Raw genomic sequence first — 22,538 nt, forward strand, 5'->3', positions numbered from 1 at the left:
GTAAGGTTGAGGCCAGGGTCCAAGGCGACAGGGGGGCGAGCAGCAGGAGGGCTGTTGGCCTTATCGCAGGGTGAGCAGCAGCCAGAGCCGCCGCCTCGATTGCTGACGAGGCTGAGGATGCTCCCCGCCGCAGCAGCGGGAGGAGACCGGGGCACACAAAACCCCACGGAGCAGAGCCTTAGGCCGAGCTCAGCTTGGGGCCTGCTCGCTCCACCTTGCGCTCGCGGCTCCCTCCGGCGAAGCGCAGGGAACCAAGCGCGAAGCTGCAGTGGCAACAGGGTTTAAGCCACCGACTTCAAGCTCCAACAGCCAAAGGCGAGCCCCGGACCGAGCCCGCCTCAAACATGTTTCCTTTTCCTTTGTTTTTCACCTCGGCAGAGCCGAAGAGCAGCCGAGTGCCGTACCGCCTTCCGTATTCCTATACGGAAATAACGAGGCGCTTCGGGAGAGCCTCGGTGCTGTCCAGGGAGAAGCAATACAACAAACAAACACACACACTTGAAGTTTTACTTTTCCATCTTACTTTATTTCACTTTTTCTAGAAAATTCCTCCATAGTTCCACAAATTTAACAAAAAGTTTAAAATTCAGGACAAACAATCCTGTAACGTATTACAAACATGATTTTTTTTTTTTTTTTAATCTTGAAGTTAGTCTTGGGCCAGCTGAATTTCTTACAGCTGAGTGAAGAACTCATTTCCCAACACAACTTTTAAAATCCTCAAGTGACAAGGTATTTAATACCTCGGCTCTAGGCAGAAATACAATTAAAAATTATCTAGAAGTTGAAGTACTTACATTTTTCTTTAGGAGTGCAAACTCATCTCGTCCGTTTTTGATGGCTATTTCGCGCCCCCAGGAAAGCACTACCCCTCGATTTTCCTCGTTTTGGAAGCAACGCTCCTACAAGGTGCACAACGGTTGTCTACGGCATCGCCACGAGCGCCGGGCGCGCGGAGAGAAGCGTCGTCCGAGAACGCCGCCAACGCGACAGCCGAAACCTGCAGAACCAGAGCGACTCGGGCCTCTGCTGGCGGAGAACGTGACGGGGCAAGCTCCCTAAGGGAAGTTTAAACCTCTCTCACCATCAAATACGTTCAAGATCGGACAAAAACTGCTTCTGGATTGTTGCATCAATTGCTTTGCTAGTTCTGACGCTACCACCGCGCACAGCAACAGAAGAACTGGTGGCAAAATCATTGCACTTCCATGTTTTCAGCCTGACCGCGGCACAGCCAGCCTCGCTACCTCCGTGTCCAATACTCCTCAGCTGCTGTTTCGGGATCCAGCCAGCCTTACTAGCCTTTTTTTTTTTTTTTTTTTTAATAGTAAATGTCAGTAATCAAAGCCTCAAGGCTTAATACATACGCAGACCAAGACGACAGGAAAATGCTCCCGACCCCTCTTTTGCCCTTCAATGCAACGGCCAAGGACAAAGGAAAAGCTGTGTCCTGATCTCACCTCCAACACGGTTCAGTTCAAAGCAACTCTGAAAGCCTTCGGACTGACCAGCACTGGCTCGTGCCGTCAGTAACAAGATGAAGGACACTGAAAAGTAACAGAATTCTGTCCATTTTCCTTGGAAAAACCATTATGGCTAGAAGTCAATTTTGGATATTTTTTTTTTTCCTTTTTTTTTTTTTTAACAACGCAAGCTACTACACATCCTCGAAGACCTGAAGCAATGCTGACAGCAGCACTGCCACCTCCTTCCTATAGAACAATAATCCATCCATGCTCTCAAGAGTGACACAAGAACAAACACTTTATCCACAAATACCTGTACACGGCATGTTCAGAACAGCATTCAGCCAGCCTAGAGAATCTACACAGGGAACTCGTTCATATGTAACTAGAAGGGGACACAAGATGAGGCCCAAATGCGACCATTCTTTGTTTGCAGAGTCATTCCTCCTGTGGTCCCCGACGCTACCACATACCCCAAAAAACAACAACTCTGTAGAACAACTAAGTACTTGCAAGAAACCTTGTAGTAACAAATCAGCATGTGCACACAATGGAAAAGAACTATTGCTGGGGGAACAATCCTAGTTCAGGTTTTCAAGGACATTATAAACAGTCTAAAAAAAAAAAAAAAAATCCTTGTGTAAAATACTTCTTATAAAAACCAAACAAAATTCCTATCAATGCTCATTAGACTTCACGAAGAAAGTCGGTTCCAGGACAGGACGATGCCACAGCCGCGGGCGGGAGCCCCAGGCGCTTCCAGCCAGGGTCAGGAACACGCTCCCACACGTGTTCTTGGAGTGGCCAGGAGCAGCGTCACCATTCAGATCTTAACGCGAGAAGGGGGCAGAAGGGAGGTGGCACCTCCGATCCCTCGTGGGGTAACTCTGGAGGCTACTGCTAGTCCCAGGAGAAATGCTGCCAGGGTGGGTGGCTCGGATGCAACGGCTGTGGGGACAAGTTACCCGGGTGGAGAGAGGAGGCAAAGACCTCGGGAGATCTCAGGCTGAGGCTGGCTACCGCCGCTGCTCCTACTGCTTCGGGGACAGGACAACGTCACCCACCTCACCCTTCGCAGGGGGCAGCGGGCAGGAGGCACCGCGCGCCAGGGGCCGCTACGCAAGCCCAGGGAGCCAAGTTTGGGGCCGTAGCGACCGCACAAGGCTTGCCTCCTCCACGCCACAGACCCAACAGAGACCATGAGCGGTTCGCACGTACCCACCACGCCTAACACAGCACAGGGGCGAGTCTGCGACACTCGTGGACCGCGTCTGCCGTCCTCCGCCGCGGTGCATCCCACGGCCAACCAAGACAGAACCGTAGCTCCTCCTCTTCCCGCTGTCCTCCACCTTCTCCGTGTACGTTTGCGCACAGGGTTTCTATCCAGGCTTGGCGTTGTCCATCAAGAAAGAAAACAGCTGAGATCACTGTCATGACAGGGTTTGCACCTGGCATGAGCTTGATTTTTTTTTTTATATATATATATATATATACACACACACACACACACACACAAGACACATGAAAGATGGTACAAAGACAAAATTAATGGGAATCGGGTCAACATGACCCAACTCAAACAAGCTTATCATCATATTGCCACTTAAGTTGATTAGTTGCAACATTTCCATGATAAAGAAAGGGGTAACCCAAAACAAGGGACTGCAATTTCATAATGGAGAAGGGACAGCAAACCCTGGAGCGATGCAACCCCCCCAGCTCCCACAGGTACGGAGGTCCGCTCGTGAGCGGAGGGCTCCTCCGGACCGCTGCTCTCCTCCTCGCTGCCTGCAGCCCACTTAACATTTGGCAAAAGCTTACACGCTGATTGGAAAAACTGAGCAATTCTTCAAAAAAATACTGAGTTTAGGGAACGGGAGGGTAATACAGTTTTGATGAAAGCTACAGGACTTTCTTCACACCCACCTAGACAACACCTGGAAGTCAATACTAGTTGAACTAGAAATACATGAGAGGTTCTGGATTAGTGTTTTCCGTTTCCTGCCGTTTCTTGAACGGGCAGCGGGGCGGGAGAGGGAGGAGGAAACAAACCTGACTTCACCTGGTTTTTACATCAGCGTTTTCCAGGTATGTCCCAAGACAAAATTCTCCCTTGTTTTGGTTTTCCCAAAGTACAGCCACTACTATAGGGGCCACTGTAGGAGATTCCTCTTTGAGAACATAGAACAAAACCAATCACGTATTTTGGCAAAGTTATTAAACACTGACAAATGAAAAGACGACAGGTGAGCCCCTTCCAGAGCACAAAATGCTTTGAAGATTGCTGTTCAGCTTTCATACACTAAAAATTGTCCACAAGAGGCATTTTAACAAACAAAGTCAAATCTTATTAAGCGCCCTTCCCCTGCCATAGCCATTAAAAAACATAACAGAAAAACACACCCTTAAGATCATAAGACCCAACTAGGCCCTTCTTATACATACAGTACATACATATATATAATATATATATAAAATATACAGCTTACAGTTTTGTAGTCCTATTACAGTTAAAGCAGACTGAAAGGAGTGAGACTTTGTTTAGGAGCTCAGATCAACAAACAAGACATCTCAAAACCCCAGCGGGAGACAGCAGATTCTAGAGGCCTCTTCAAAGAGCACGAACTGTCTCTGCAGGAAGCTGAAGGCCCTGCGCGTGGAACGATGCCCTGGAGGAATCGGGAGCCAAATTACAGCAGTGCTCTGTACCAAACCGCGGCAGAACTAACTTGCGAGTGATCAAAACTGGAATCTGTCCACTTTCCTCTGCAGCAGACCAGCAGGACCCCTGGGAAGCCTCCTCTGTCATCAGTCTCTCGGCTAGCTTTGTAAAAGCCAATCTTGCTTACACAGCACGAACGCTTCTTCACAGAGCTGGAGGAAACGGGACTCACTAGAGCTCTCCGCAGGCAGGCTGGTCCCTAGATTTGGTGAAGAAAACATCGTCCACACTTCTTCGGATCTCAGAGACGCCTGAAAATGTGCTCTTAAAACACAGTTTCTTGAAGTAAAACCAAAAAGGTCACGCTGTGCAGCTAAGTGCAGCACGTCTTTTGCTCTACTTAGGACCTGTGCCCAAGCGTACTTATGAAGCTAGGGAGGACAGACTCAGCAATACGGGCGCTTGTTTGAAGCCTACAAGAAAGTGCAGCTGGCTGTGCATTCATAGAGCATGGCTGTTCTCTAAGGCAGTGCTTCGGGTGAATCAAGAGAATAAGAAGGCCTAGTTCCATGGGTTCGTTTCCTGGTACCAATAAACGGGATTTCTGGTTTCAAAAGCAGCCTGCTTCTAAGGCCAAGCGTCATGTTGCTACTGCTTCCAAGTAGCTCTGCAGCTTACGGACGGTCGTCTCATCCAAGGAGAAGAGGTCAAAGTCAAAGGTTGTGTTGGTAACATTAAAATGCCCGGTTTCCTCAATGAGATTTACAATCTGTACAGAAAGGAGACAAGCAAAGATGTATACAGAGACCCCATAAAGATTAAGTACGGCAGAAAGGCCAGCAGATACAGAGCAACCCATCCAGTCCTCTTCTCATCCCTTTAGAGTAGCTCCAGAGAGGAGGATGTCTCACAACATGACGGGAATCTCCCAAAAAAGCAAACCAGCTCCGCCTGCATGCCTGGCTAGCTCCGTCCCAAAAGTGACATGGGCACATTTCTTTCCTTTTAAATTAGACCAAGAGCGCCCAGCTTTGGGACCACTACCAGGGTGGCAGAGGGAAGATGCACAAACCACAGTTCTGTATCTTTTCCAACAAAAATGTTGCATGCACATCTGATTTCTTTTTTTTCTACATATCTTTGCTTTCAGACTGAACCAGACCCCTCGTGAAGGAGAGGCCAGTGAAAGGTCAAGCATCTCAGGGGTCCGGCTGAGACCCTTGGACACAAAGATTACCAGGGTACAACGGTTTGCCAGAAAGCTGACAAATGATCTCTACCTGCTGTAGCACATTGCGCTCTCGTAGTGCCATTAGTCGCCTGTGAAGCTCCACTAATTCATCAGTGTAGGCCTGTAAAGGAGGCATGAACAGAAATAGTGACATATGTGGCATGTTGGTATGACTGCCAAAGTGACTTTCCTAGTGAGGATCAGAGGAACTTGAGGCCCTTTCAGACATGTTCCTATTCCCAATTTTTCCCTAAATTTTTTACTGCCTCCTCCATCCGTATCAAGTAGTGGGAGACTAAAGACTTCACATAAATATGGATGGTCTGAAGACCATCAGCAGGACTATTTAATGACACCATTAAACAAACAATTAACCCGCTTTAAGAAGTGGTCAGAACTTTTGAGCTTAGAGGACCTCAACAAGGTGAAGTTCATCTCTGTGAACTTCAGTGTGGGTTCTTCATCAGCGGGTTGTACTAATAAGCTACTCATTACCTGAAAATACCTGCACCGCTGCTCAGTGACCAACGCCCCAGCAACCTGCTGAGCAATGATCTGTGTTTCAGTAAGGAAAAAATTCTTCGAGTGCACTGTATTCCCAGGTAATTTTACATACACCACAATGGGAAGCCCAGGATTGTTTACAAGCTCAACATTTTAATTGTTCTTGTATAAGGATGATTTGGTTGTTGGTTTTGTTTGGGGTTTTTTGGGGTTTTTTTTTGTTTTTTTCATTTAGGCAGCCAACAAGGCAAGCTTCTGTTGGCACACTATTGCTCACAGGGGATAGATTCTTATCTGTAAAGCTGCCCCAGAGTTGTTCACGTCTGTATCAGCAAAACTGAACTCATTTAAGTAATTGTACCAAGGCAAAAAAACCACCAAACCCCCAAAAAAACCAAAAGATCCAAACCCCATGAAATATACCCCTCCCCAGCACATTCATGCAGAGAAAAGCATTCTTCCCGAAACACCCAAACGGTACTGAACGCTATGCTTGCTGGGAGAGCTAGTATCTTTTGTAAAACCTCTGGCAGCTGGAAAAGCTGATGGTATTTCAGGCGCTCTCTTCAGTGGGTCTCAAGGGTGTCCCCTTCTATCTATATTAAGTAGTCTAATAAAAGATACTATTACCTACAAACCTTGCCTCAGCTAAGCCATCTCAGCTATGGTTAACAGTATTTAGTGGTCAAAGACTTTGTAGCTAGCAGGAGGCTCAGACGCAAGTATCTCAAGATCACACTTAAGACCTAACGTTAAGGGATTAACCTGTGCTGCATTCTCCTGTTGAAGAACTATTCAAACACACAAGTGAGAGCTGCAGCCTGATTCTTTGATTACCTCAAGGACCTCAATGATTAGACTAAGGAAAAGTATTAAGCTCCCATTTGATTGATTTCTTTAAAAAAAAAAAAAAACCAAACACGGTGGGAGAACCTTCTGGACAACTGGGGGGTTTTGGCTATTTGCTTGTGAGTTAGCCGTGCTTTAGGAGCATGTACGCTGCTCACCTTTCCTTGGAGGCAAGGAAGAAGGGAATTTCACTGAACAAAGGTTTCAACTAAACCAGCAAAGCAGAACATCAAACAATCTTTAATTTGTAAGATCAAAGACAGTTGAAAATTGCTGTTTAATGAAGAGGCACTCGCCACTGCAGCAGCAGCCAGATCATTGGTTCAGACAAAGGGCAAACAAATAAAACAATTTTAACATTTTGCATGTGGAAACGACCTGGGGGTCCATCTATTTAACAGACACACAGTTTCTGCAGCGTCATTCTCCAAATTCTGTCCTTTCAACATCTGGTTTTCATTATACTCAAGCTTTTAACCTGTCAAGGCAGAACCATCTGAACAGGCTAGGCTGATTCAAATTGTTTTCTACACAGAAATGTTAGTGAGCATCCCACAGTTCTATGATATGTAAATCCTCAAACATACCTTGTCATATGTTCCCTTCTTCAGGATCTTCTCTGGCTTGTTACAAGACTCTGGGCTTTTTCTTCCAGATGCCTGAGGGTAAAAGAAATCAACATTAGGGCCAAAACGAGCTCAGACAACATGGTGGCTTAATGGTTTGGATGCACAGCACTGAGCAGAGAAATTACCTGTCTGATGAAGACAGTGAGATAGGGAAAATTTGGTGCAAGTCAGAACTAACACCATGGACTGAACACAATGCAGGAACCAAGAGTGGTGGAAAGCAGCATTGTATGGGCGTGTAGGATGCAATACCTTATTATTTGCTGGGGGCAGTTTCTGACCAGGAGGTGGCTCTCGACTTGGCAGGCAGGAATCTGCACTGTTATCGCTGTCGCTGTCACTAAGGCTCAGTCTGAAAAACAAGCAGCAGAGAATTAGCATCACCAGGTAACAGGAAACTTACTTAGCTGTCAACTGAACCACACAGAGTTAAGTGAAATTCTCTTCTTTATTATAGACTACTGAATTGTCTGGGAGAAATGGTCAGTCTGCAATTTCCAAGATTTCTTTTTTCCCAGCTGACGTCGCCTTTGCCATCTTCCATTCCCTGAGCAGGCAGAGGAGGGAGCTTTAGTTTACCCATTACAGCCAGTAATGTCCAAGTCCCTTAGGACAACTGAGTAAGTACCACCTGATTTTCATTTTGGGGATTCATTCCAAGGTCACCGAGTCCCTGCATGAGGCTTACCAACACCTCCACTGAGAACACAGGCAAAAAAAAAAAAAAAAAAAAAAAAAAGGCATTTAGTGTTTCTGTTGTGACCTTTGAGGTTTACTGTTTATTCTCATTCTTCTTGTGGCACTACAGATGTATTATAGCAGGTATCCTACTTCTGATAAGCCTGAAAGACTGTTTATTACCTATCCCCTAAAGGTCTAAAAAGTATCCTTCAAAGTCTCTCGATTCCTCTTTAGTTGGATATGACAGAGCGCACCAACAGATTTTTTTGTTTGGTTTTTTTTGGTGAACGCAAGCATCATTTGAAATTTGCAGCTGCTATCTGGGCCAAGCATTTGGCTTCAAATATTCAGCCTGAGACTCGAGGTTTTGGCTACAACAGCATTTCCTGAAGGGAGAAGGATGAAATTCAACTATTTCCACTGACTAAAACAGGAAACAGCTGTTAATCAAGTCCCATAGGAGTCAAGTAACCAACTGTCAGCACGCGCTATTGGCAAAGGCTAAGACTTCTCAGTGTTGTATCAGTTGTGTGCAGTAAGAGCAGTACACATGCTGACAGCCTCCACAACACTTCTCTAATCTCGACAGATCAAAGGTGTCACACACCCTTCAGCCCAGCAGAGATCTGAAGATGACAATTAGGTGACTATTTTAAGGGGCACAGTCACCAACACCTGCAAGCTCAACACATACCCAGTGGCTTCCTCCCTTGGAGCTCCGGTGATTCCTCCACATCCAATTCTGTTCTCACCCTGCTGTTTTCATCAGCTCTGTCCCCCCACCCCGTGCTAAGTACTCCACACATCTGCCCTCTCTCCTTCTCTCACACTTTCCTCTCACGCATAGCCCCCATCACTTTGATTCCTCCCTCCAAATGGAGGGCACACAAAAATACCAAACGTGGAGGACAAAAAGACAACAAACATCTTTCTTCCTGATTTGTTACCACCTGGAATCCCGGCTGACTGGGTTTGCTTTGACGGCTGCCTCTTCTCCAGAGGAGCTGTCATCATCATCTGACTCCTCCGACTGCAGATCTTCCACCATGGAGCGCAGCGGGCCTGGGATCAGAGGGGAGAAAGCAATTCAGCACTAGGACATGTGCAGCAGAACTCCGTCCGAGCCAGCTGATCTAAACTGGATTAGTTATTATTAAGATACACCAAAATTTCTCATTAAAATGTCACTGGTATTTTCATTTTGCACAAAGATATTGCTAAAAGACACTGTATTCCAGTCTCAAAACTAAAGCAGAGTTGACAAACTTTACAACTGCTGTAAAGCCATCCTAGCCTCCCCCCAAATCCTCCCCCTCTCTTCCGAAATGAAAGCAAAAGGACGCATTTTTCATGCATTTGGGGACTATTTTAGATGTCACTCAAGAGACAGTACTTGTAGCAACACAGCATTTGCTAAGGTTAGAGCATTTACTATTGCTGCAGTATATCTCTTTGGATTATCAGTGTCTGAAAAAGAAGCTATGGTATGCACTGACAAAGTGATGAATGTCATGTTTATAATTTTTAATAAAACATATATGAGACTGGAGGAGAAATATTCTGGTGACACTATAGATCAAGCAGCAGCACACACATCTATAAACCAAGGCAGAAACCAAAGTCAACAGGGAAAGAACCAAATCCAGAGAGATACCCTACTCATAAATCAACTGCCAAAACAAGAAAAATACTTGTTCATGATTACGCTGTCACATTATTGCCTTTTCTTGCTGAAGCGTCACAGCTTCAACACATGGCTGCATACAAGAAACTGTATTAGCCTTATATATGGTGCTGGGGAAACAGATCTAATTCTCATGAGCCTTTTAAGGTTACGCACGGAAGATTTTAACAAAATTTATTTCTTGCAACACACCTTGACTGTGGTTCTGAGATGGCTCGAAATCAGAGTCAGAGCTGGAGTCGGAGCTGGAGCTGGAGTTGGAAGGGCTGGACTGGACAGACTTAACCCCCCATAAAAGGGAAAAAAAGAAAAAGAATCTTAACCTTTCTAATCTGGAAAACCAGCGCAGCGCACAAAGCACAGTGAGACAGAAGCATTTGAATGCCCTACAACATCATACATCACTGAATACAGTTCTTGGAATTACAGAAAATATACAAGATGCAAGGTGAATAAAAACGACATTGATGAAAACTTTGGCACGCTGTAGCTCAGCACTCCGGGGCAGTTTCAAATAGCCTCAGGTGATGAAATATAGCATCTGAAAAACGTCCAAGTGAAAAAACCCTTACTTTGAAATGTGAAAGGTGACCAGCATACAACCTAGAACAATTACCAAAGCCCTCTTAAAAAGTGTATTTATTGTAACCCACCAACATTCCCTCTGAACACCTCGCACTGAGCATGAAACATGGAAAGGATGCCTAGCCTAACTAGCTCGCTTGACTCCAAAATTAGCTCTAATTTATTACTATACCCTCAAAACAGTTGTTTCTACACCAATTTGAGCAATCCACTGTACTGTTTCCAGTTTATTGTGAAAACGTAACGGAAAACAGATATACTCTACCGAAACCAACTCCACTGACTGCCAGTATTCAGCAGAAATGCCAGGAGCATACTATGCAGTACGAGTAAAAAGATATGATGAACCACTGCTAATAACAGCATCGAGAAACAAAGTTTTCGTGCTAGGTATGTTTTTAACATAAAACCAGATATCGTGCGGCAATCACCTGCTTTAGCTTATAGGACCACGAGGTGGCAGCGAAGGCTAAATCAAGGACTTCATCCCTAATAGCTGCAGCGACTATTACAATACTCTTAAAGGGGGTTTTGTTACTCAGTAGGATCTAGTTTAAAAGATTCTCAATAATATTATCTTACCTTTTTAAAAGTAATTCCCTCGAAATTTAGCATTTCAATTTCATTGCACCATTCCTGGGAATCTACCTATTACTTCCACTACCAAATCCTAGTAAAATCACACATTCGCATTGATCAATCAACTTTATTGCAGAAATTGTTAATACTATAAAAACATTGTAAACAGACAGAAAGAGGCCCATCAGCAGCTTTGGGCATTAATAAGTGAAAGTGGTGGCAGGACTTTCATCCCTTCCCTATAATTTGTCACCCAAGTACTGTTAAGAGTTTCATTTATTCGACTGTAAGAAGGCAGGGAAAAATGTCAAAAAGGGGTATTACCACCCTTGTGAATTATTCAGTAGCAAAGGAGAATAATTTAATAATTCCAGCACCTGATAGATTGGCACATTGCAGCAGCTCTATTTGTTTAGAAAAATTACAACACGAAAGTAAAGAGCAATATTTTCGAGATAAGGGAGCACAGCTCTTGTGTCTTACCCACAGATTCAATCCTAACATCCTTCATTCCTGATAATCTAGCAGGTGTTCCCTTAAAATGACTTAACAGGACCTAAGGAGCAGAAGTTGGAAGTCGTACAGACCCACGTCCCACTTTTTGCCATTAACCCTATCAGCTATTTCAACCGTTTCGGAGGCACCCAGCTGGACATGCTCTGCATGCTCAGGCTGCAGTTACTGTCACCGTGATATGACAAAAGCACATGCCGACAATGGAAAAAAGCAATCCTGCCCTCACATCTCAGCCTCTCCCTTTTGTCAGCACTAGCATTAGGCAGCCAAGCATGAGGCCAGCTCAGGGAATTGGACTTGATGGGGGAAGGAAAAAAAAAATAAAAGGAAAAAAAAAAAGAAAGGACAACTAACTTTCAGCGGGAGCTGAAATGGAAGGAGAAACTCCTCCAGCCCATTGCAAAGTCACACGAGCTCTCGTGCCAGCAGCACAAATGAGAGCAAGACTGTTCCTTTCAACAGCAGCCTGCAAAGATGTCAACTCAAAGCAATCGTGGAGTTGCAGCCTCAGAGCATGTTGCACAATACGTTGGCTGCAGCAGCAAAGCTGATTTAAGAGTTTCCGGGCCCCGGTCCACCTCCAGCTGCTCATTCGCTTTAGTGATGTGGCTTACCACACAGATGCACAAACAGCTGTACCAGTACAAACGATGGAGTAGCAAACTGCAGCATTGGGAGCAAAAAGAACCCCCCGGGGTGGAAAAGGAACTCAAACAGTCTTCTCTGCTGATGCCAATGCATTATACAGTTATACCCTTAAGCTTCAAGTTCCACAGAAACCTAAGCTGATCTGACTGCAGCTGCCACAGTTCCCCCTCCATCACACCGAGTATTCCTACCCTCCTTCTGGGCTAGCACTCAAATACCTCTGTCAAGCATCCAAGAGACACGAGCGCTGGTGCAAGAGAGGACACAGAAGCATACAAAGCTTGGCGGGGGCAGGACGGGACTGCAGCAGACACCGTGGAACCACAACCAGAGTTTGTGGTTTCACGGAACAGTCTGAACAGCGCTATCAGCTTACAGCTGCATGGCGACTCCCGAGGGGATGACGACACCTACGAAATACTGAAGTACAAGACACTCGGGACTTCATAGAGAGCAGCAGAGTACCGAAGCCTGCAGTCAGGGCCACATATCTTGTATAGAAACGAGGAGCTTGCTACAAGCGATGCGCTTCAGGTATAAGGCTAAAAGTGGAGAGGAGCCGCTTCTTTTTAATGCGCAAGCTACACATTTAATCAATCTGGAAAAAAATCTTTGCCAAGTAACTTGAATTAACGCTTCCCCAATAAACTCTTCTACTGGGAATCTTTTGCAAAAAAATCCTTTCTGAAATAAACACATCAATACTTACTGGATCGTGGTGCTGATTAAATCATAATACGAATTGTCCCAAGAAGATTTATTCTAGTAAAACAAATCTTTCTAGAAGTGGTCAGTAGGAAGTAGTTCAAAAATTCATGTGATATTATCCTGCAAATCCTATTAAAAGATACATGGCTTCTTTATAGCAAATACAAAATATACAAGCTAAAAGTAGCGAGAGTCCGGATTTAAGTTGTGTCCTTCCCCTCCTACTTTTTTTTTTTTTGCCTTCTTTTGGAAAACTATTTTTAGAGGACAGAGGGTGAGGAATGTTCTTAGTTGTAAAAAGGAAAAAAATATTTAGACAGCTTTTAAAAATAGTAGTACAATAACATAATTTGTTTTATATTTTACAACACAACTTATTTAGGTTTAGTGGCATGTGGTTGTATTTTGAGCTTTAGCCAATAGCACATTTCTTACAGACCATGTCAGGAACAGGGTTTTTTATTTACATTTTAATACTGGGTTTTTTTTTCAGAAACAAAACTGAAATTCTTTCCTCCTGTTCTGATTTAAGATCACGTTCAAAACCATTATGTTATCATAAGCAGGTAGGAAGTGTATCTACGCCTACTATGCTCTAGCTCTATAAATGTCACTGCACTGCAAGGGATGAACGAGAGACCAGAACCTTAAACTCAACCTTTAGGTAACTCTGCCTACAGATAAATCTAAATAGAACTGCATATCTGAAACAGGAGGTAAACCAGGTAGCAGTAATGATTAATACTGATAGGATTTTCCAAGATTTTTATTTGAGATACAACCCAGCCTAAGCATTTGCTGATCTGGTTCTCTGTCTCATCTGAGGGAATATTTTTCAACATCTTTTTCATGCCGAGATTTAAGCAGCACACTTAAAAATTCTGGTAAAGGACAAATCCCTACTCACCTCTGACTTGAAAGAAGTTTCATCCTCTGAATTTGACTCCTCCATCTCCACAGGCTTTTTGATCTCCTTGGCCTCACTTTCAGATTTTACCTTTTCCACTTTGGCATTCATCTTCTCCTTGGTTTGTTTCTTCTCTGGGTATGAGGAAGACGAGGTTCTGGGAGATGTCCCTAGGATATTCTTTACCCCTTTGGAGCTACTCTTTTTTTGTTTTTTGGCACTAGGCTTTGGTGACTCCACGTTGGAGGGCCTCTTGCTGGAAGACTTTAACTCCGGCTGTGGCCCACCCTTTGGAGAAGTGTTCTCCAGTTTGGTCTCCTTCACGGCCAGTTTTGGTTCCTTGAAAGCAGCTTTTGGAGGTGCCTTCTCCTCCTTAGGCAGTTTGTTCTCAGTTGGTTTTCTGGAGGAGTCCTTCAAAGGCTTGTTTTGTTCTCTTTCAAGGTCTTTGGAGGAGTTTTTACTCTCAGAGTCTTTTCTTGGCCTCTCTCTGTGCTCCTTGGTTACTTTGTGTGGCTTAGATGCCTTGCTACTTTCCTTGTTTGCATCCTACAATTCAGTAACAGAAACATGCAAGCTAGGTATGAAATTGAAGCTCTGCACAGAATTATAAAACACATTCTCATAAATCACACTGAAGCATTTGTTTCATGTAGACATCCACCCACAGCTGCCTAATGCACTTATCTGCCTCTGAGTATCCAGATTTCCCTGAAGCTGAGGGACAGACATTGACAGTAGGCACTTAAACATCTACATTAGGACAGGATGAAACACATCTCGAACGCCTGTTCCTTTCCACGGCCTATAGAAGGAGGCCTATAAACACCTATAGATGTTTAGTTCAGATTTAATCTGCAGGGTTAACATCTGAAGCCATATAAGAGGAAACTAGCTCTAGCCGTGTTACACAAAGCTATACTTCACACCACGTTTTAGGGGAAAAAAACCCCAGCAACTAAAGAGATTTTTTTTTTAAGGTTAAATCACATCCATGGCAAATGCAAGCTATGTGCACAGCGTAGCCCCAACTCACCACATCAGCCACACCAGAGCTTGACAAAAACCTGAATGTCCCCACAACCACAAGAGAGCCAAAGTCTCCGATATCAGCAGGCATTTTATCACCTTTAATAAGAGCTTTAAGACACCAGTCATTAGGACCCTGCCTATCCTACGAGTCAGGTACGCATGAAGGCAAAGGAGCACTTCCCTTTGCGAATTACATGTGAACACAAAACACTTCTAGAAGTGGGTCTTGTGGGGAGACACTGGAGCATGAACTGGAGACGCTGAGGCGCAAACCCACGTGCACCTCTGAGGGCAACCTGGAGAAGAGCAGCAGGAGACTATTGTCTCTTTAGCTACTGGCAATTTTCACCAGAGCTTGGGTCAGAGCCCTTTATTTCTCTTCCATCTTCTCTGTTTTCTAATGCTTAATTCCTGACCAAAATTAAATCCACCACTAATAGATAAGTCATCTTTATTCTGTTTCATAACATCAACATCAGAAGACACGACCGAAGCGCCAGAAGTGTTTAGAGCCCTGAACAAAATGGATATCAGAATTGAATTACACCATGAAATGAATTACCGTTAATATTTGTGACTGTTCAGGCTGATAAAGTGTATCTAATCTGCTTCAAAACACACTGCCTGTGGATTGTTTCTCTTATGTAGAATCACACAAAAATAGCTTCATCACACAAGTGAAAAAAAGAAAACTTAAGCTGCTTCTGAAGTCTCAAAAACTAGATACTGCTGGATGCAAACATCACATCTTGCAATCACTAGTTTGACCAAGTGCAGTATATTTTATGTTCTTTACACCACTACGCTAAGTTGTCCTAGTGACAGAGGAAGTGCAGACTCTCTACTCAGCCTTGCTGCTAAGAGAAACAACGACTTTGAGCACAGCTTTACGTGAGAGAGAGAGAAAGATCCACATAATTCATCCTCAGCATCAAGGGTACAAGCCAGAACAATCAGGACTTCATTCAACTTTATCTGCTATAGCAGATCAGGAGGAAGATATGGTTCACCAAAAAATGCCAATCTCGGACATTTAATTTTCTTTTCAAAGTTTCCCTGGAGAGAAGTCTAGCAAATCATAAAAAGGCCTCCTAAATTATTATAAGTTCCAGACCATTAGCTAGTGAACTACAGAGTAAAAGGAAGACGTTTGCAGCATTAGAAGTAGCCAGAAACAGCTGCTAAACAAACTCTTAGCAGCACATCCTAAAAGACTTCTTCACCTCAGGGTGACACAAAAGCATGCTTCGCTGACCTTTGACCCATGGGATGGTTTGGTCTTCTTGGGATCAGAGAAGGCAGAGAGCGGTATTGTGGGTAACATCGGATAATCGGGACTTGGCCTTGAAACAGTTTCTGCTCCTTCTGGCATTACCATCACCTAGTAATAAAGAGGAGAAAAATTATGTATGAGTAACGCTGCATGGACTGTTAACACATGATTATGTTAAGTCACTTGCTCAATTAACACACTATTATTCATCTTCTGAATGTTTTTTCCCCTGCTTAAAGGCCATAAAAAGATATTGTCTAGGTAATGCTCAGTTTCAAGGCGACTCCTCAAATACAGAACATTAAAACCACAAAAAAATGAAAGGCGACATGCAATATCAAGTATCTTTCCCAAAGGGAACTCCAATATTCTGAGCACAAGCAGGCAATAAAGCTCTGGTCAAGAACTGTGTGTTCTGCCGCAAATGGTCTTATCCTGCAAAAGGGCAGCAAGGTAAATCCGGAAGGAATGAGCAAGACTTCATCAATTTAGGAGAAACTGAAATCACTCATTCAGGGGGGAAAAAAAAAAAAAAAAAAGCAGGCCTTGGGTCTCTCCCTTGACAAGATCTTAACACCAAGCCCTGAGCTCCATGAAACACTTTCTTCTTACCTCCTCTATATTCTGTCAGAATAATCACAGATGAAACGCCTCAATCCATAAGGAATACAATAATATACTATGAAAGTCCTAGAAAGCTAATGATGTTCTAGCCATCCTGTGGCTGAAATAAGCACTCTCCTCTTTGTGCCCAATATGGAAAAGCACTGGCACACTGAGGAAGATCTGGACAGACCCGCTTGGAATACTTGCCACTCTTGAGATTTATTATTGACAAACTTACCCACAGCTTTTTACTTTAATTTTTCAGGCTAGAAACATGGTTTTTTCAGAAGAAAATTTTGCCAGCAATTAAGACCATCTTGAATAAAGTTCTCAAACAGAACATAATTATACATTACCATATATGGGGGTGTCTCAGAATACAGTCTTGACATTCTCTGTCTGGTTAAAAACTTCATGCACTTTGTGGCTTGCACTAATTTGCCTAGATCTTGTAGACATCGCTTATTGAGTCTGTCACTGCATATTACTTTCCCAGTAGTAAGACTGCATCCACTGTAGCGACCCGTATCTTATTGTGCCTTCAAGAGTATATCTGGTTTTTCCCTCCCACACCCATTTTCACTCTAAATTCTAATGCTTTTCCTTAATTTTTTTATTATCTAAGCCACAAGCAGCCGACCTCAGGTTTAGAGGATATTTAGTGACCAGGAAGTGCTAAGTATTAAGCTCTCCTGTGGCAAAAATGAGCAAGGAACACACTGGAAGCCTCTCCCTTTTCTATACTGATACAGCTCACGACACTAGGAAGGTCACAGATAACTGTAACTGCCTGATGGACAGCGTGCAACATCCACAGAAGATTTCCATTTCCAGAGGGGTTTTAGTGCTTTGATATTAATGGTCACATTTAAATTGAAAATGAAGTACCACCAATCACATAAGCAATGGTTTAGTTCTGCTTCAAGTGCTGCAGTCGTATAACCGGGCGTAAAAACTGCCTGGGTCATCCTTTAGATCAACACAGAAAACTGCAGCCTGCTGGGCTGCAGCTAAAAAGGAACCCCAGAGCCAAACGAGATCACTACACGTTTTAGCAGAACCTCTTCGAATCTCCAGTCCCTCTGGCACTTACCCCTCCAGCCCTAATGAGCTTGCGTCTGAATTCCTTGGTGGGGTTGTTGAAAGTCAGTTTCTCACAACGAAGGTGGTTCACAGGTGGATTTCCCTCCAAATTTAAGAACAGGTCGTATGTGAAACAAACCTTTTTCGGCTCCTCCTAAAAACAAGACAGACATTCGGAAAAACGGAAGAAGCTTGGCAAGCACACTAAGGCAGAGGATTCAAACACTCACTGCTGAAAATCCCAAATAAACCACGAAGTGTTGCATTCACAGAGTTTTTCATCATGAGATCAGAGAGCTAGAAATTAAACTATTTGTGCCTGAAGTGCCCGAAGTTACCATACCGTTAATCAGAAACTCACGCACAGCTTTTCACTGCAAAAGCAACACACGGACAAGGACACTGCCTGTCAATTGTCTGTTTAAAGCCGTTCAAGTCTTCCTAGGAAAGCAGATTCACAAGCTTTATCCACTATTCTGTTTTCACTGAAATTCAGGTCCTGTCTCCTTTGGGAAGCAACTGAACTGTAAGTATCAATATTAAGAAAAGCATAATCCTTTATTTAGAGAAGGAACAACTTCTGAACTCACAGGATTTCTGCGGGTACTGAGAAAAGATTAAATGCAATGGTAAAAGGATGACTCGTTTTGTAAAATCCTTTTCAATATGCATATTGCAGGGGCTGAATGGGAAGATATCCTAGGCTTTTGAACTTTCCAAGGGCACTTTCACTGAAGAAATCTGGAGTTTGTATGCATGTTGGGGATCATCTGCGCCTCACTGGTTTTGTTCCACCTGCTGCAGAAGCACAGCAAACACTCTGCATTTGCAGTACAGAATGGAAGAAATCTCTTCCTTTTTTTCCCCTCCCGAAATTGCAAATATTGCATCCTGCTTGTATATTACAAATATCGAGGTGATATTTCCCGATATTATCTTGTATTCTGCATTTCAAGATGAAAACTCAAAATGTGGCAAAAGAGACTCTCCTGCAAACCACACAGAGCCTTACAGTATGTTCCGTATTTACATGAATGCATCCCACATGCCTCATTCAATGCGCAACATCAAGCGGCTGCACAGCAGTCTTTTCCACAATTCACATCCAGCAGCTCGATTTCCTGGTGTAGTTGCATTGTTGTACGGGAACAGACGCCGCAGGCTTCTAGCCCAAGCCATTAGATTTGCTGAAAATAGGTTGAAGCGTCAAACAGCTTCAGACCACACTGATTCCTGCTGTTTGCTTGGTGGATACTAACGTCGCTAAAGAAGCCATTTCTTGTACAAACTATACCTCTAATAATAAAAAGTATGGTAGTCACACCTTGTTTACATCAAAATCAGTACCCTATGCCCACCTGGGAGTCAAGTTCTTGGGTCTTGACTCCCCAAACAGGGGAAGGCAGACATCTAAGCAGACACATACAATAGAAGAGTCTCACTTGTTAAAAGCAAGGACATGCTACCAACACGAGGGTCTTCAGACCCTCTTTTGGCAAAGTCCTGAAGAATCCACGCACACTTGAAAGGGTTCAATGTCTACTGAAACAGATGAATGGGAAGAAGAAGAAAAATACTTGCAAAATACACTGCATTGTCATTTTCCTCTTGTGCTACAACCACTCTCATTAACTGAATCATTAGCGAGCTCTGCATGTGCGTGCTTACACTGGAGTTCAAACAGCAGCTGTAGAGGGTCCCTCAAAGTCTAATAAACTTAAATGAAGGATGAAGAGAAATCCAAATGTGGCCTAAGAACCGTTTCTAAAATGCTTTTCCTAGTTTACAACACAGAATAAATTGATCTCGGATATATCAGCAAAAGAAGGCTTTAGTCAAAAGCTGTTATGCCATTACATTGTCAGAGCTCTGCTTTGTCATTTGCCTGTTCGCTTTCAGAGCGGGAGAGGGGCAGCAGATTAATTTCCCTCCTATTTTTTACAGAGTCTCAAAAGCATCAGAGAACCTCCCAAATATTTATCGTACCTCTGTTGACAAGCTTCCACTTTTTGTAAAATTAAGACAATTTTTCAATGTGATTTTTCTCCAACTCAGAGATCACGACTGCCCTGGGAACCGAGCCCTAGCCAAGTACCGTGATCATTAAAATATCCTTTGTATTGTCTCAGGCCATCAGAAACCCCCCACCCAAGTGAATAGTTACGATTACAGCACTCCTAAAAGAAGGAGTACAAAAGTCTCAAAGCAAAAAGCTGCAAATAAACATTCTTTCCTTTACTGCCTTCGCTGACAGCTAATGATTACGGCTCAAGACACTCCAAAGCTTAACCCATCTGGTCCTCCCTAAAAGGTTCTTCCCTCCAAACAACCATCAAGGGGGGGGGGGGGGGGGGGCGGGCATGGGAAAGAAGGAAAGAAAAAGAAAAAAAGAAAACTGAGGAAAACCTCTCTCAATTGACCTGGACCTACACATCCTCTAACTTTAAATGGAAAGCCACACTGAATCCACGGTGCCACACTTCAAAGCCTTTCTAAATAACGTCTTGGGATCTACACATCCTGCTGCTTGGAGTCGCAACGGAGCGTAGGTACTTTTTCACTCTACGAAATTAGGTCCAGGCAGTCTGTTCTCATACTGTAACAGCACTTTACATACTCCTCCTTGAGTAGCAACTACATGGGCAAGCCAAGCTTTACTCTTAGATGATTCCACCTCCTGACACTAAACCCTCGATGCCAACAAGTAAAACTGAAAAGGGGAGAGGCTTACTTTCTGTGGGTATTTTATTGCTCTCTGAGACCATAAGCTTTTCTAAAGGGCCTTACTGCCAAGAAGGGCTTTAGAAAGGATGGATCACCTCCATTTCTAACTGGGAGATATTGCTGTCATTCAGATTAAAATTCAATGGTCAATTTGCAGACGAAATGGTTAACCTGATACGGCATCTCTGAGCAAGCCACCTTAGAACCTCAGTTTATACCTGCCCCTTAAATCTCACGATGCCAGAGAATTCAACTAGAAGCGCGTACCACAAAGCTAGCACCAAGCTTCATTTGCTGTGAATTCCCCCCCCCCCAGTGAATCCCCCCAGTCCACCTCCAGCCTCCAAAGCAGAGTATGTTACGCTTTATTTTTCCTGTTTTCCAGCTTCCTGTCCCCACTGCACTGTTAAAAACAGCGAAGTTGCTTCATTTTTCTTCTGAGTTCTGAAGTAATGGGTTAAAGTTCTTTTGGCACTTTTCGTAAGAGGAGGAATTTTTCAAAGTCTGTTGTTAAAATTTCCTTGTCCTGTTTTTAAGGCAGGGTGTGCCCTTTGCCACTTAAACACAAATCAAAAGAATTTCACTGGTAGCGTGCACATAAAGCTCATAAATCACTTTTAGAAAGCCATAAAACAAAATTATCTGCAAAAATCTAGCACACCAAGGAAGCAGACTCATGGTTATTCAATAACTATAACATCTAACACTACTTCCCTTTTGCCATAGATCCAGCCTGACAGAGTCATTTATCCGTGACCGGTTCATAACGTCTGTATAAATGAAACCCCCTTTCCAGGCTCGTACAACCCGTTTGACTAGTCTTCCACCCCGCTTAGAGACAGGACATTTAAAAGTGAATAGCCCAATATTCATTTTTTGAAGCAAGTAGCCTTATGTTACACTCGGCTAACAAGTCCATGGAACACCCCTATCTTTTATGAGATTCTACAGGGTTAAGTAAAATAGCAGAGAACAGCATTTTGGAACTCTCCCCCATCTGAAGCCTATTACTTTGTTTGAAAATTAGGAAAATATACTCACTGCTCAAAGACAAGCATGTAATAGTCTACTAGCTCGTATAAATACATGATATATGATGCTGGCATGGCTAATAAAGCTGCTACGTTCGACAACGCTTCCTTGCCAGGCACTGCGACCTATTCAGCATATGGAGATGCCTATCAATGTGCCACACTGAACGGCTACTGAAACACACACAGCCCAGGTGTTTTGGCCAGGAAAACAGTCTGCTCAGATAGAAGAATGGGTAAACTGATAATACATATGAATTTAGGACAGAAAATGGTAAAAAAAAAAAAAAAAAAAAAGATTCACCACTCAGCAGCAGCACAAAAGAAAGTGCTGCAGGTTTGGTAAGACAATACAGAACAGACCTAAAAAATGTGAGCAACAAATGCTTCCACTTAAAGGCTAGCCAAAATGACAAGTTTTACCCCTCCCTCCACAACTTTCAGCAACACTGAATAAATATGAACAGGTTAAATCTAGTCGTCCTTTCCTCAAACCTGTGCAGACTCTGCCCCAATAACACGGCAATTTGTTAAATAAAATCAAATGTCTCATGCAAACACGGCCTCTTCAGCACCCTTCCTTAGCAGTATTTCACAAGCCAATACCTTCCTGACGGCACAGCCCTGACGCGCAGTTCTAACCGACCCCCAGTTGCACCTTCCCTGCCGTATGTGCACCCCACGTACAATGTCTCCACTGAGTTCCCACTTTGAAACACAAATCATTTTTCCCTTCTCTAATATTTTTCTATGTATTTTATATATCACACCTATAAATACTGCAGAAGGGGTAAAATATGCATGATTTTATTTTGAACCTAACTGGAAAAATCAAACGGATTTCTCTGCTTTCTTTGCTTATCTCCCTTTTCACTAATAGAAAAAGCCTAAGTTACATGTATCCATTATGTAAATACTGGAAGCCTTTTATCTCTAGCAGTGAAACTGGGAGGTAGTATCTTTAAAGAGACTTTAATACAACATCTTATCCATGTTGCATTAATATCATCTGCCTTATGTCAGAATAGCATGGAAGTATACCAGACCTTTAGCTTTTGTTGGAGGGGGGAGGATTCATCTGATTTGATTAGGATGCAAAAAATGTAACAGGGGATGAATACCAAAGTCATACCTGTATTACAG

The 22,538-nt window shown here is 43.4% G+C and overlaps 1 protein-coding gene and 1 long non-coding RNA gene across 8 annotated transcripts in view; one reads left to right on the forward strand and one right to left on the reverse strand.

Annotated features, from left to right (window-relative positions):
* Positions 1–496: 496 nt before the first annotated feature.
* The window catches only part of MLLT1 (MLLT1 super elongation complex subunit), a 32,382-nt gene continuing 10,340 nt past the window's right edge, over positions 497–22,538 (reverse strand). Inside the window, exons 4-13 of one of the 7 annotated variants that reach the window (XR_015707267.1) lie at positions 17,651–17,794; positions 15,934–16,059; positions 13,649–14,195; positions 9,899–9,994; positions 8,973–9,084; positions 7,594–7,693; positions 7,300–7,371; positions 5,409–5,480; positions 2,685–4,897; positions 497–1,000 (exon numbers count right to left, since the gene is read on the reverse strand). Coding sequence is in view for 4 of the 7 variants with exons in the window: in XM_087768913.1 (XP_087625039.1) it covers positions 4,769–4,897; positions 5,409–5,480; positions 7,300–7,371; positions 7,594–7,693; positions 8,973–9,084; positions 9,899–9,994; positions 13,649–14,195; positions 15,934–16,059; positions 17,651–17,794 (1,398 nt within the window). In the remaining 3 variants the exon portion in view is untranslated. Of the gene's footprint in view, positions 1,059–1,614; positions 4,898–5,408; positions 5,481–7,299; positions 7,372–7,593; positions 7,694–7,844; positions 7,889–7,972; positions 8,041–8,972; positions 9,085–9,898; positions 9,995–13,648; positions 14,196–15,933; positions 16,060–17,650; positions 17,795–22,538 lie in introns of those variants that run through there. The other 6 variants (XR_015707266.1, XR_015707265.1, XM_087768914.1 and 3 more) reach the window with 6 other exon arrangements.
* Positions 5,491–8,966, forward strand: LOC148054350 (uncharacterized). Its single transcript, XR_015707268.1, has 3 exons — positions 5,491–5,961; positions 7,799–7,961; positions 8,216–8,966. It is a non-coding gene; the product is annotated as an uncharacterized LOC148054350 (long non-coding RNA).

Source organism: Nipponia nippon, unplaced genomic scaffold, assembly GCF_047370975.1.
Source record: "Nipponia nippon isolate SJK-2023a ecotype South Korea unplaced genomic scaffold, ASM4737097v1 scaffold_31, whole genome shotgun sequence".
NCBI classification, from domain to species: domain Eukaryota; kingdom Metazoa; phylum Chordata; class Aves; order Pelecaniformes; family Threskiornithidae; genus Nipponia; species Nipponia nippon.